Raw genomic sequence first — 15197 nt, forward strand, 5'->3', positions numbered from 1 at the left:
AGTTTCATGGTGTGTTTGAGCGACATGTTTCCCAACTAGGTCCCTTTTAAACAATTTTGAACAGCTCTAAACCGAATTCATGTAAATTCCCGTCTGCTGAAACCCTCAAAGGACACTCGTGCACATCGACGAATGACGAACCAAAGAATGAATTATGCATATCACGCATGTGTCACGAACAACTGAAATGTATGTAGAGGCTGTTTGAGATGTCCTCTAGAGAGGCTGAACAAGGATCATTCATCCTTTACTGATCAGTCAAACTTTGCTGCCCTCTACTGTCAGTTTGGCCTGAGCAAAAACACCTAAGAACACTATGACTGTTCAAAGACAAGAAGAACGTTGGAAAGACTCGTACAGAATCCCAGAAAAGCCGCCTGTTCAGCTGCAACTCGAAATCCTCTTTGAAGAAGCTGGCATCTCCGCCGGTGAAGCCAGCCAGCTCCTGCAGAGAAACCAGACACTCACCAGTCAACGAGAACACAAAGACAGCTTCAAACCTTTTTGAACATGAAAAAAAAACTATCTTCAAACAGATGCTAACATAAGATAGCTTCATCATAACAGAACATTTAAGCCTGATTTTAACCTGAGGACATCAAACAGTGAACAAACCCCAAATGAGCCAATTTCAGACAGAAACAACAAACTGAAAGTCATTCAGGAAATGATCCGGGTGAGGTCTCAAGCTCTGAGGCTGCACACTCACCTGGTTGATGCGAAGTAAGGCACCACTGCTCGGGAAAATGGCAGAATTTCTGGAGTCGATTGACATGGTGTGCTGCAAATTCAAGCATTGTTCTGAATCGGTGCAATCAATGGACAGAAATGTTTCCAGAGAATTAAATGCATCAGATTGTGATGAGTAAAGATATGCATGCATACCGAGAGGCCACACTTCAGCGAGTGCCCGCTCTCCTCGCGCACCGCAAAGGAGGCGCTGCGAGCCAGGCAGCCCAGCTCCCTCCACACGCCCTCCCACTTCAGCATGTGGCTGGTTGGCCCCACGGGAAACTAAAGGGGGATGAGCAGCTTCAGTGTTTCTTGAAACTATGTATATAATATATTTATATTTTTTGTTTGGATGGATGGGTGGACAATACTCGTCATAGAAGCTGCACATTCGAGTAGGTGAAAGAGAACCGTACACTTAATTCCGCCGACACGCCCCGGTCAGTCTCCTTTAAGGAGCTCCATGGGAATTGGCCGGTGACTTTGTACATGTTGAGAGTGAGGCTGAAACAAAAACATTCGTCAAATGTTTTCTTCTTTTTTACCGGAATATGTTTGCAAGTTATGTGAAACGGTAGAGATATTTGCTCTGTGTCCAAACGCTGCTCATACTTGCGTTCAAAGTATCCTGGCTGGGGCTTGAAGAAGGACAAGCCATAGGACGTCTCTTTCGTACCATAGGAGAACTGGAAGGTCAGCTTCTCGGCTCGGCCAAACATGTTGGGAAGCTTCAGACCCAGAACCTGGAGGGTAGAGACTCGCAGCTCCTTCAGCCATTCTTTGACTAAAAATGGGACTAACTAGGGCTGCCACAAACGATTATTTTAAAACTTGACTAATCACTGATTATTTTCTCAGATTAGTCGACTAATCGGGTCATGGGCAAATTGGATGTAAAGGACACATCTTAACCATCATTAGCTTTAAACTAACTAAGAACTAGATATATAGCATTACCTGGGATAATGCTTGTGTGAATGCTGTAAGGTGAATTTGGAATTTAGCTGAAGATGCTAAAATTGATAGCTAAAAACGTTGAGGTTGATAGCTAAAATCGCTGAAGCTAATAGCCAGCTAAAATATGAAATGGCCTAAAAACAAAAATGCCTTAGTTAGCTGAAACAACAAGCATGCAGCTAAAATATTAGCTAACTCCAAAACAGCCTAAAAAAAGAAAAAGGCAAAATAGCTAGCATGTAGCTGAAATATTAGCTAAACTCCAAAATAGCTAGCATGTAGCTGAAATATTAGCTAAACTCCAAAATAGCCTAAAAAACAAAAAAAGCCCAAATTAGCCAAAATAGATAACATGTAGCTGAAATGTTAGCTAAACTCCAAAATAGCCAAAAAAAAGCCTAAATTAGCCAAAATAGCTAGCATGCAACTGAAATATTAGCTAAACTCCAAAATAGTCAAAAAGACAAAAAATGCTTAAATTAGCCAAAATAGCTAGCATGTAGCTGAAATATTAGCTAAACTCCAAAATAGCCTAAAAAATCTTAATAAATACCAAATTTTGCTCCAAAAAACTTGCATAATGTCATTATAACTTTCAACTTTACTACACTCTGACTCCATATAATATAAAGTAACAACTAATCGACTATTAAATTAGTCTTCGACTATTTTAATACTCGACAAGTCGTCGATTAGTCTACTAATTGTGGCAGCCCTAGTACAAACTCCTGAAAACGCCTTTTTTTCCCACCATGCTTCCTTCGTTGTTCCCAACCATAGTGTTGTAACTTCCTGTCAGTCGCTTGATCTCGTTCACCTCAAAAGTCACATCTAAACCATTGGGCAAAGCATCCACACCTGAGGAGGAGAAGTCTCAGATCAGGATACATGATCACATGATGAACTCTTTCTGGGCTCCTAGAAGGGATCAGTTACCCTCAGATGTGTCAATGAGGACCTCCACTTCTTTGAAGATTCCCAGGCGCAGAAGCCTCTGTCTTGCAATATGAGCTTTTTTCATGACCTGCAACCAAACTCAAAATTTTAGGAATCCCAACATGGAGACAAAAACTGATCGGCCACATATGAAATACGTACGTCAATGAGATTTTTGGCATTAAAGACGTCGGAGATCTCATAGCCGAGCAGATCTTCTTTGGTTCTCCCCAAACCCTGGATGTTGACATGCTGGACGACCACCTGGGTCAAAGAAACAGAATCATTCATGACTATCAGCATCTTTAAAAACAGGTTTCATGAAATTCTAAACTTCAATGTGTGCCATGAAAATAAACTAAAAAGTGACACTTTTTTAAAAGAGCGTGTATTAGAGCAGGGGTCAGCGACCTTTAACAGTTAAAGAGCCATTTGGGTTTGTTTTCTACTGATCAAAACCTAGAAGGAGCCGCATGAACTTACTTTAGCCTTTAGGAAATGTGGATTTGCATTCATGACCTTCTTTTTGTTTTTTAATAAATGTGAATTATTATAAGTATTGTTGGCATGAACAAATGCAAAAATATAAAAAGAAACTAGCATCTGTCAAAATGTGACCTTTTTCTTTTTTTTACGTTTTCACTTTTTACCTTTGGTAGAGGCCAAATTAGCGAAAATGCTAGCTCGCTGCTTAATTACTAGCTGAACTCTAAATTAGCATAGCAGACTCATAGGAGGCCAAATTAGCCAAAAAAAAAACAAAAAAAAAAAAAAAAAGAACTAGCTTGTTGCTTAATTACTAGCTGAACTCCAAATTAGCATAAAATTCCTCAGTAAATTAAATCAGACAAAAATGCTAGCATGTTGCTAAATTAAAAGCTAAAGTAAAAATTAGCATAACAAACTCATAGGAGGCCAAATTAGCCAAAAAAGCTAGTTTTACTTAATTACTAGCTGAACTCCAAAATAGCCTAAAATTCGTCAGTAAACTAAATTAGTCAAAAATGTTAGCATGTTGCTAAAATAGAAGCTAAACTCTAAAATACACCAAAAAACTTCAGAATATAAAAAATTAGCTGAAAACATCAGCATTTTGCTAAAATATTAGCTAAACTCTAAATTAGCATGAAATTCCTCAGTAACCCAAATTAGTCAAAAACATTAGCATGCTGCTAAAATAGAAGCTAAACTCTAAATTAGCCCAAAAGCCCCAGTAGACAAGAAACTAGCAAAAATGTTAGCATGCTGCTAAAATAGAAGCTAAACTTTTTGAAAATTACTATTATTTTATTTTCTTCAGCCAGAGAGCCAGCATGGCTTTATTAGGGATTTTTAAGCCATTTCACACCAAATGTTTTAAGAAATTTAGGTCAACTTCAGCGCTCTTTCAAAGTTCTTTAGAAAAATGTATTTTATTAAATTTAACATTTTCCAAAATAGCTTTTGCATTTTCAGTAAATCCCTGCAGCTTTAAAGTCAATTGCGTCACCATTTTCCACAAAAAGCATCATACTAGCTTTATTGCAGGTAATGCAACTTTTCTAGTTTAATCTTGTTTTAATATCAGAAACTAATGACGGACAGAAGCTGCACAATTCATTAAAAGTTTAACAAACTATCATCGTCATTGTCTTTATTTTTAGTTAGTTTACATCTAATGATGGTTAAGATGTGTGCTTTAAATCCACTCTGTGCATGACCCGATTAGTCGAATATTAAAATAATCATTTGTGGCAGCACTACCAAGACGTTTCCCAGAAGTCTTTGCGAAAAACCAATCAATGCTTACTATATTAGCGAACACAGACCACAATGCATTGGGTTTGATCAATTTTTGCAAAAAAAAGTGTGATAAAATGTAATTTTTAAAAAAAAGATTGTCCCGTATTGTCGTTTTTAGGGCATAGGATGGGAATTCGGATGTGGCCCAGGTGTGAGTGCCGAGGTCCTTAGGTACTGGTCATGGTTGTGGTCTGTCACAAACTCTGACAGTAAGTTATGATCTATGATAAATCTATGATAATTTGGGATTTTTTGCGAAGTAACTCGTACATATCGACAGGTTGAGGTTGTTACAGTGAGCACCCAGTCGTAAAAGGCAGCGTTCAAGTTACAGAGTTGAGATCCAGGCATACAAATCCCATAAAAGCACCTTCAGTAGTACTCACATCCTTGTTTTCTAAGATCTCCTGCTTGGCATCTGCTTCCTGTTCTGGAGGCTCCATCAGGTCATCCGGGTTGACCCCAAGATCCTTGCCGTGCATCGGTAGTGGGTCCATACTCTGCATCACAGACACACCTTCAGCTATGAGCAACCTGCGGTTTCATAACCCCATAATAACACATTCCCAACTAAACATAAGCAGGAGTTGCACAGGTGTGTAAGGGACGGTAGGTGGGCGGGGCCCTTTCCAGGTGACAGTCACTGCAAATGGACTACATCATAATTTTGTGGATGATGTAAATGTTGGGCTTTTAATGAGTTAAACACAACAGTCATGACTCCCTTGAATGCTCGGGCAGAAGCGAACGCGGTTTTTAGAGTAGAACTGGATTATCACGAGCTCCCGTGGGCTCACTTTCACGTCACGCTCCAGTTTGTGCTGCTTTATCTTATGAGGGAGGTCACGGCGGGACGTGCTCCTGAGCGAGCGGCTGCAGCGGGTTTACCTTCGCGTGGACGGTCCCCATGGCGACCCAAGGTTTCTCCCAATCCTCCTGGAAACGTGTGGTACGCTGCTCCGCTCGCCGGGGAAAACGGGGCTCTGGCAGTGGCTAACGTCCCTACCACCAAACCCCCTTCATGGAAGACGCCATGACAGTTACTGGAGACTGTGGTGCGTTCACGTGTCCTGCGTAAAGTCTGACATTCTACCTGCGGCGCGGAATCAAACAAAAACTGTGCTGAAACAAGGCGGAGAACACAAAAAGGCTTATGTTTATCAATTAAAAAAATTAAAACAGAAGTATTAAGTGCTCATAGTTAAATAAATATTAATGTGAAGCTGAAAAGGTGTGGTCTTTATTCAAACATTAATTATTCTGAGTATTTATAGCACATTTTTAACGGACGAAACAAAAAAATGAAAAAGTCTGAGTGTACGTGAAGGCATCATCTGTCTTTGACTGGACAGAAAGAACATGTGCTGACCAAGAGCGTCCAGCAGATGGCAGTGTTTGTTTTCTCTGTGTGAGTTAGCAACTTTTGCTCAAATTTCCTTTAGATTCCTCTAAAGTTTAACTGTTTTTTCTTATATTTTGCTTTATACTATCCTCTTACTAATAAAATACCACCAGAAATTGTTGTATAGGATTTAAATAATAATTTGTTTTAAAGTATTTATATGCAACGTTTAAGAAATTTGACAAAGGTTCAAAATAATAAAAGAAAATCATTTAAAAAAAGATGATTTGAATGTTCTTGCAGGAAAAGGGCTGTTTTGTGGTTGACTGGATGTACTGGGACTTTCATAATGAGTTTACTTTGGTTTACGAGGCAGCAGCACTTTGTGTTCTGTCATTATCACTTCAATATTGGCTCATTTAAAAGGACTTAAAGTGGAATAGCAGACGCGTCTTTTGTTCAGACTGTTTTCTCAGCTTCGGTGACCCCTTCGCTGGATTAGCCTTGCTGTTGTGGAAACTACCATTGAGCCTACATGCATTTCCGGGGGTCCCAGTCCTCACAAAGCCCGTCTAAAGTCTGAGTGAGATTACTTTGTGGGTGCAGTTGTTTGGGATTGTGAACATGAGCTCAATGGGAAAAAAGATCTTTTGAGGATTTTGTGCATCTGTAATGTCACAAATAGCAAAATACCATCAGTTTAGGGTCTATATTTTAATGGTACTGTCCATTTGAGTGCTAAAGTATGGAGTATCTTTTTAGTGGACAAAAAATTAGTCCTGGGAGGTAAAAACTAGATTTTTTTTTTTTTTTTTTTTTAACTTTAGAAAATCTTGTTTTAGACAAGCTGCCGACTTGTGTTGGAGAGCTTATAAACTGATGTTCCTGCTAGAGCTGAACACTTATTAAAAGTGTCTAAAATATATTTTGTGTTCATTATTATTGAACTCCGTCATGAAAAAAAACACCCCAAATGACATAAAATTGATAGTATGAACGTGTTTCTACCTCTGAAATGACGGAATATTCCAGTCAACAGGAAGTTTGTGAGCAGAGATTTCAGTTTTCCCAGCATTTTCTTTATTCCAGGTGAAAATTGCTTTGGGAGGGTGGACATACTTGGGATGGGATCAGTCGGGCAGGTTATTAAAGTGTGTTTCAACCAGGGACGTGGGGTCATGGGAGGCAGGTGAAGTAGGGGTGTGTATTGGCAAGAGTCTGGCGATGCGTATCCCGATATGTGCCTCACGATACAATACGTATCGCAATATATCCCAAGACCGCACCAGAACAAATTTTCCCTTTTTTTAAAACGATTATGTAAAAAAAAAAAAAAAAAAAAAAAACAGAAAGTAAAAACTAAGTAGTACATGTGTCATAAAAACAAAATCATTTAACACACGCTAGTTCTTGTGGGATCTTGGTGTTGTTCTTGTGCGGTGTAGAGCTACTCAAAGAGTAGCTGTACTGCTGACTGGCTGTCGGGGGGTTAGGTAGAAAACCAAAGTAAGATGAGGAAGGACATTCATAAATAAATTGTCAAATATTTTCTTGTCTGCATTTTTAATCGATAAGTATCAGCGAACAAAATATCACGATACATCGCCAAATCGATTTTTCTTGGAGCAGTGCCTCACCTGCCGCCATGAGATGTATAGCCCACTAATAATAAAGTAAAGATGTGCTCCATAAATGCAATTCATATGTTTGTTGTTAATTATTTTATTTTCATCCTCAAAATCCCGGTATTTTCAGTATTTCAAGTTTTGCCTCAGTGCCTAGTGGACCAATAAAGAACTTAGACAACGATTTTTTTAGTTTTTTTTTTATTGTAACTGCTTCTGAGGGTCCACATTTTATCTTAACAATTAGTTGCTGGTAGACTGCTAGAAGTTAGAAACTGGAAAAAGTTTGGTGCACTGGGGTTCTGTCCTCCATTTTCCTCTATTCTTTATTATTTTCCTAAGCTATCTATGCTTCTATTTGGTGCAGTGCAATTCATTTGTTGTTCCTTTTTCCCGTTCCGAGAGATTTCAGATTCCAGGTGGATCTCTGTGCTCCTGTTCTTGGCGGTGGACCTCGCCTCTGGCTTGTCGTGGCGGTGGACCTCGCCTCTGGCACGTCCCCGAGTTCAATCTGTATGAACTCTACTCAAATATGTAGTTGTAGAGTTAGATAAACTAATTCTTCTTTAATAGTCCTGGTGAATCGCCGGCCCGTCCTAGGGGAGGATCTTTCCTTCATGTGGATATCCCTGAGGTGTCTTCTTCTTTTTTTTCTGATGTCAGGTTTTTTAGGAGTTTTTCCTTACTGAGAAGGAAGGTTAAGGTAGGGCTGAGTATCAATTATAATTTACAGAAACGATTTGATTCAATTAAGTTCAATTCAATTTAGTGTTTACACATTTGTTAAGAAATACACGAATAATGTACTATATGATTTGAATATATTTTTATTAATCTGATACAGTTTACATATTGTAAAATGTATTAGCGAAACAATGAGATTGTTAATAGCATTCAGAGTTACATGGATTCTCCAAAGGAAAAGTTCTAACAAAAATGTTCAGATCATTAACATTGTAAACATTGTTCTGCTTCTCCTGGAGGGCGTTGCAATTTGGCCACTAGGTGGTGATAGCGCTCTAGCATTACACCTTATTCCACAAGAAGAAGAAATAATGAGGAAAAACATTTTGCTTTCCACCACAAATAGTTACTTTAAAAATATTTCCTTAAAAGAGTTTGGAAAATTCATGCCTGTGAGTTTATAAAAATGTTTATTTAGTCAGCAATGTAAGTTTATGTCGACTGAGTGTTAGCATTAGCCGTCCTATGCGAAATTCAATTAAACGTTAGCACCAAGCTAGAAAACTTTAGCTTTATGTGCTAAATTGATTTATATTTTTTATGAATTTATTATTGATCTATTAAGCTTAAATCAATTCAAATCGATTGGTCGATTTTATTAACCCAGCCCAGTCCAAAGGCAGGCACACCCAGTTTAGTTTAGCAATCAGGTGTTGTTTATATTTTATCACCGAGTTTATGCTTCTGTACAATTACTGATATGAAGCCCGGTGTGACAACTGTTTGTGATATTGGGCTATATACATAAAATTTAATTGAATTTATTTTGCCTAGGGCCCCAAAACTGTTAAGTCCGCCCCTGCTGGCAAACACTTTTCAGCAGTTCACCAATACCTTAAAAATGTCATGACGATGCGTGATCCCAATGACATGATGTGTGTTTGAATTGAATGTCGACGGTAACCTGAAGACCACAGCCTCCTTCTCCCTCTCTCTCGCCTCCCGGCTCAAGCAAGCCAATCAGGGCCTTCGGGGCCCCCCTCCTAACCCCCCTTCCACGGTGCTGGTCCACTCGGAAGGGTCCTCCTCCTCCTCCTCCAGACGCGCATTTCCACACAGACACGCACACATGCACGCGCACGCACCTTGTCTGCCCCTCACACACGCACGCACGCACGCACACGCAGCCGCGCGCCCCCTCGTGCAGTCCCGACGCCGTCAGAGGAGCCGCGCGGAATCCTCGCATCGCCCAGCAGTCAGCAGCATGGGGAGCGCCTGTTTTTCCCGGGACGCCTGTTTGTTCCTCCTGCTCATAAATACTTGCGGGTTGATGGGGAATGTCGGGCCCGCAGGTAAGTGCTCCTTCCTAACATTTTGAGCCGCTCGCCGGGGGCAGGGGAGGAGGAGGAGGAGGAGGAGGGGGGTCCAGCTGCGGGAGATGTTCCGGGGAAACTTTCACCAGAACCCCCCCTCCCCTCCCATCCCTTCTCCCTGCGGGGGCCACATTCTGGACCTTTAAACTTTGGAGCTTCTCATCACCTATGTCATTTAGTTGAGGAGCACGTGCGAGTTGACGGACTGACAGCCATGATGTCACTCTCCTCCTTTTTTAATGGATCAAAGTTCGTTTCATGTGATTTTCTTTCAGCTTGCGTTCCCATCCCGCAGCCTGATCTGCGTTGATTTGCTGGGATTTGTGCGGGAGGGGATCATCTGTGTTCTCATAATGAGAGAGGAGCTTAGTATGCAAATGTTAGTTTCCAGGTGTGTGTGTGTGTGTGTGTGATGGTGTGTGTGTTGGGGGGTTAAGTCCCAGGAGGAGCAGGCTGGGGGCCCAATATCGACCCGCAGCAGCATTAGTAGTGGGGGCCACACATTGTTGCCTTTGCCCCTCCTCTGTCACCCATCAGCTCATTTAACAGGAAAATATTTAGCATAAATGCAGTTTTATGGCTTATTTATTGCTTTTATGTGGCTGTGCCAGGTTGGGGCCTGGAGGGTCTCGCATGCCTCTTCCAGCCGGCTGTCCAACAATGTGAGACTATTTATACTCTGAGGCAGAGGAGGAGGAGGGATGAGCGGCACTGTCAGCTCTGATTGACACAAGTGACAGCAGGAAGTGAACATGTGCACGTCTGTGTCCCTGATGTGTGGGAGTAATGATCTCAAGCCCACATGTGACCCTATCGATAACCCGATCAATACTGAGGGCCATTGTTTGCTCCTCGCATTTCTTTCTTCAAGCACAGACTGTCTTTTATTGGGCTCACGTTGACATGAACTTTATTTTTTCAATGATTTTTGATTATTACTGGTGTCCGTGGCAGACATGAAATCCTGTCCACCTTCATCCACATTTGTCATGGGATGGTTAACACGTCAAAGTAAGGCTGGGGTCATCTGGACCCTATAAGATAGCACAAGGGTTAAGAAAAAGTTCAAATTTTACGGCGACCGGATGATTTTTTTTATATCAGTCAGTGATTGACGGACACATTTTGAGATCGTGCAGTAACAGGAAGGCAGCAGTGCATTAATTGATGGGAGGCCCCCAAAACTGTCTGCTGATCGACCAGCTAGGGCTACCACGATTAGTCAATTAGTCATGTTGACTATTAAAGTAGTCAACGGCTAATTTAATAGTTGATTAGTCATTATGTTGTTGTTTCTGGCTTTCTAATGCCACCTCTGCCATTTCCTTGGATTATATGCCTTTGTTTATATGTTTTGAAATACTTTATATATATTTTATTAAATATATGTTTTGAAGATTAAAAACAAGTAATTGTAGGCTTTTATTTTTCCTGTTGACTCAGATTGCTAACGTCATTTCATTAAAATCTGTAAGAAAAAAGCTGCATGATTCATCACAGGTTTACTTAACAACTGTCCTAATTGTCTTTATTTTTAGTTAGCATGTAGCATAGACACTATAAAGCTAATGATGATTAAGATGTGTGTTTTACATCCACCTCACGCACTACTTGATTAGTTGACTAATCAAAAAAATATTCGGTGATTAGTCGAATATTTAAAATTGTGCTGCCACAAACGATTATTTTAACACTCGACTAATCAACGATTATTTTTTCCGATTAGTCGACTAATCGGGTCATTCACAAACTGGATGTAAAACACCACAGTTAACCATCATTAACTTTAAACTAAGTAAAGCTGAATTTGATCGCTGAAGGTGCTGAAATTGATAGCTAAAAATGCTGAAGCTGATAGCTGAAATTCCTGAAGCTAATAGCTGAAAACGCTGAAGCTGAAACTGAAAATAACCAGAGTTAGCCAAAACAGCTAGCATGTAGCTGAAATATTAGCTAAACTCCAAAATAGCCTTAAAACAAAAAAGCATAAATTATCCAAAATAGCTGAAATATTATCTAAACTTCAAATCAGCTAAAAAAAACTGAAAAAAATCCTACATTAGCCAAAGTAGCTAGCTTCTAGCTGAAATATTAGCCAAACTCCAAAATAGTCTAAAAAAACCTTAATAAATGCCAAAACAGTCCAAAAAGCTCGCAGAATGTCATCATAACTTTCAACTTTACTACAGTACACTCTGACTCCATATAATATAAAGTAACGACTAATCGACTATTAAATTAGTCGTCGACTATTTTAATAGTCGATGAGTCGTCGATTAGTCGACTAATCCTGGCATCGCTAATTGAAATAGTCGTTTGTGCCAGCCCTTCTTTCAGCAAACCTAATGCTGCTGTCTGATTGTTAGAAATCCGAGGGCACTCTACGAGGTCTGTTGATGTGAGACCAGTGGACCGGCAATGACCAGACGCCAATATGGTGATCCAACGTGGGTCCAAATGGAGAGATGGCGTTGATGCTGCAAAATTCATCATGGAGTTGATAACACCACAATGACTCTAAGACCTGTGGCTTGATGAATTGCAGTATGCGGAGAATGATATGAAGAAAATAGAGTTAAATGATCTTCCACTGAAGTTGGTTTAAAGCCTACCGTTGACTGCTTTATGGCCAGCAGGCTTTTATTTTGTTCTCTTTGATGTCTGCATTTCAATCTATCTGTTTTTGTTAGACAATAAGTGCTTTCTAACTCAGTTTCAACACAAATGACACCTCTGGCAACCTGCAGAGGGTTGTTGAACTGTTTGATGACGTAACAGTCATTTATAAATCTTCAAAACATCAAGGACCTTTTTCAAATGTCCTGGCTGGAAGACCCACTGAAAATGGTCATTTTGGTGTTTGTAACATGCTCTTGTAGCATTTTTCCTGTGATAGAGAACATACATAAAATAGTTAAAGATTAGAACTCTGTTTCTGAGTATTTCTTTTTTCAAATTATGATGGGTCAGGAGCAGATAAAAACCGGCGGTTTGAAAAAGTTCTCAGTTATGACGCAGCTACTGAAATGGACGAGCCAAAGTCTCAGCATCCACTTGCAGACAAATAGCTGGGATCTGGCTCAAAACTGTACGGCTGGATGGCTCCAAAATTTCTCGTCATTTCTGTTGCACCGCTAATGCTAGTTTAGCTAATGTTAGGGGCTGTAATCTAAGAGGAAAAATTTGATGGGGAAATTAGTAGAGTCACTTCTAGAGGTGTGTATTGGCAAGAGTCTGGCAATATCACGATACACGTGTCACGATGTGGTACCTGTGGGTACGTTCTTTTTAGAACACGAGAGGGGAGGGGTTGATATGTCCACTGATTCTACAGTTAATGTGATAGGTTCACACCAACATCCATCCACCAACTCAAAACTTAACACTTCAGGCTGCAGAATTCCCTCTCCCCTTTCCCCGCCAGTTCCACCTATTTCCTCGATGGTAGACCAGGACTCTCCACTCAGGCAAGGCAGCTCAAGGCTCAAGGCATGTGCCCCACAGCTTCGTGGAATCCTACATCGGCTCTTCAGCATGAGTGTCAGCGGTCCAGAGGGTCCCAGTGATGTAGACCTGGTTCCAGTCCCAAAGACTCCTTCCCCTAGGAGCCAGGACAACAGATCAGTAGCATTGACATCTCACATCATGAAGACACTGGGGCTCCTTGTACTGGACCAGCTACGGCCCATGGTCAGCGTCTTTCTGGACCCCCTACAATTCGCCAACCAACCCCACCTAGGAGTAGAGGATAGTATAATCCTCATGATGCATTCAACACCATGAGGCCAGCTCTACTAGGTGAGAAGTTTATTGAGATGCAGGTTGACGCCCCTCTTGTATCCTTTATCACTGACTAACTGACTGGATGGCCACAATATATGCAGGTGCATGGCTATGTGGTCAGTAATACTGGGGCACCTCAAGGTACCGTCCTCTCCCCCTTCCTCTTCACTCTTTACACCACAGACTTCAGAGTCCTGTCACCTGCAGAAGTTGTCAAACGAATTAGCCTTAGTTGGTTGCATCAGCAGAGGGCGGAATCTGAGGACAGGAGTGTCGGTGGTGATTTTGTATCATGGTGCAACCAGAGCCACCTGCATCTCAACATCACCAAAACAAAGGAACTAGTGGTGGACCTGAGGAAGACTAAGACTCTAGTGACCCTTGTATCCATCCAGGAGGTTGAAGGACTTCAAGTACCTGGGGGTCAACAGTGACAACAAACTGGACTGGGGTTGGAACACTGATGCTCTGGATAAAAAGTGCTAAGGTCATTCAACATCTGTAAAACCACCATGAAGATGTTTTACTAGTCTGTGGTCTCTAGTGCCATCTTGTTTGCTGTGGTGTTCCGGGGCAGCAGACTGAACGTTGCAGACTACAACAGATTTAAAAAACTGATCTGCAAAGTTGGGGACATGGTGGGAGTGAAGCTGGACTCTAGAGACAGTGATGGAGAGAAGGATGCTTAAAAGCGTCAAAGCATTCTGGATAAATCCACCAATCCCCTCCCCCAGCTTCTGAATCAACATAGGAGCTCACGGTCAGCAAGACTTGGAGCCCCCTTAAATAGAACTAAGCGCCACAGAAGGTCTTTGGTTCCTGTGGCTATAACATGGATTGTAAAACGGACAATGGAAGTAAGATGCTGAACTATCGTCTTGGGACCATTTTAAATTGATACAATTGAAGTATCGCAATGAAGTATATCGCAATATTTCACTGAATCAATGTTTTCTTGCACTCCTAATTACTTCAACTGTCCAGCCCACAACTAAGAGATGAATTTCTGATGAACTCCTGCCACTCAGCAGAAAATATGTCTTAAAAACAACACAGGCTTTTTGAATACTCTACAGAAACTATGTCCTAGAAAGAGTTTTTTTTGACTATGGCAAACAACAATATAATCATTACTAAAAGACCACTGGGAACGCTATGAGAATAGTTTGGAAGATGAATATAGTGGGAGTTTAAGAAGTCTTTTGTTGTTGTTTTTTTCTGTGACAATAGTCTGTGTATAAGTTCAGTTTTTTCCTATTCTTTAGTCACTAAACATTTATGCACAAGTCTTACAAAATTAATAATAAAATATGTTTTGGTGTTTTATAAGTTTAGCATAGAAAGGCCTTCAGGAAAGGATGTGAAATCCTCATTTTGGAGAACTTAAAAAGTTAAAAAAATGTTTAGGATAACAGCGTCTTAGTATGAGGGGATTCCTGAATGAACATATTCTTTTGTTAGCTTAAGCAGAGCAGCAAGATATGAAGTACAGTAAAAAAATGATTAGGGTTTTACAAGAGTTCAGTTCATTTTGTGTTCATGTTAAGCGTTTTGGTTTTGACCTTGTGGTTTTTCCATCTATTGTCACTCCAGGTTTTAGACAGTAACTCCCCAACTCCTTTTCTGCAGCAACTGTTTTTATTAGATCCTTGATTTATTCAGAACTGGAGTTTCAGTTCTTCACTGCCAGATTCTTGTTTTGCCTCTTGGTTTGTTTTTCTGCGTTTCTAGGGTTTTTATGTTTAAGACATGTCAGGTCTATGCTTTTGGGTTTTGAAGTCATGTTTCAGTTTAGTTATCACTTTTTTTTACACATTTTTCACCCAGTTCCCACTTTCCATTGCTTTGCATTTCCATTTGTATTTCGGTCTTCCACAGCACCCTTCCAAAAGAGGCATCTAAGGCCTTATTAGATCTCATGAAGCTGCCTCTTCTTGTTTTCTTTAAGAGAACTTAGCAGGAGTCATTTGAGGATCACCATAA

At 40.5% G+C, this 15197-nt stretch overlaps 2 protein-coding genes across 3 annotated transcripts in view; one reads left to right on the plus strand and one right to left on the minus strand.

Moving 5' to 3' along the window:
• Nucleotides 1-5496, minus strand: part of samm50l (sorting and assembly machinery component 50 homolog, like) — a 13041-nt gene extending 7545 nt beyond the window's left edge. Inside the window, exons 1-10 of the mRNA XM_024290835.2 lie at nt 5296-5496; nt 4794-4907; nt 2788-2889; nt 2626-2713; nt 2441-2547; nt 1345-1475; nt 1149-1236; nt 886-1014; nt 710-781; nt 359-445 (exon numbers count right to left, since the gene is read on the minus strand). Of these exons, the coding sequence (XP_024146603.1) occupies nt 359-445; nt 710-781; nt 886-1014; nt 1149-1236; nt 1345-1475; nt 2441-2547; nt 2626-2713; nt 2788-2889; nt 4794-4907; nt 5296-5316 (939 nt within the window). The 5' untranslated portion in view covers nt 5317-5496. The remainder of the gene's footprint in view (nt 1-358; nt 446-709; nt 782-885; nt 1015-1148; nt 1237-1344; nt 1476-2440; nt 2548-2625; nt 2714-2787; nt 2890-4793; nt 4908-5295) is intronic.
• Nucleotides 5497-8898: 3402 nt separating this feature from the next.
• The window catches only part of scube1 (signal peptide, CUB domain, EGF-like 1), a 78453-nt gene continuing 72154 nt past the window's right edge, over nt 8899-15197 (plus strand). For both annotated transcript variants that reach the window (XM_024287143.2, XM_036210171.1), the window contains exon 1: nt 8899-9410. In XM_024287143.2, coding sequence (XP_024142911.1) covers nt 9188-9410 — 223 coding nt within the window. In that variant the 5' untranslated portion in view covers nt 8899-9187. The remainder of the gene's footprint in view (nt 9411-15197) is intronic.

This window comes from Oryzias melastigma, linkage group LG23, assembly GCF_002922805.2.
Source record: "Oryzias melastigma strain HK-1 linkage group LG23, ASM292280v2, whole genome shotgun sequence".
Taxonomy (NCBI): domain Eukaryota; kingdom Metazoa; phylum Chordata; class Actinopteri; order Beloniformes; family Adrianichthyidae; genus Oryzias; species Oryzias melastigma.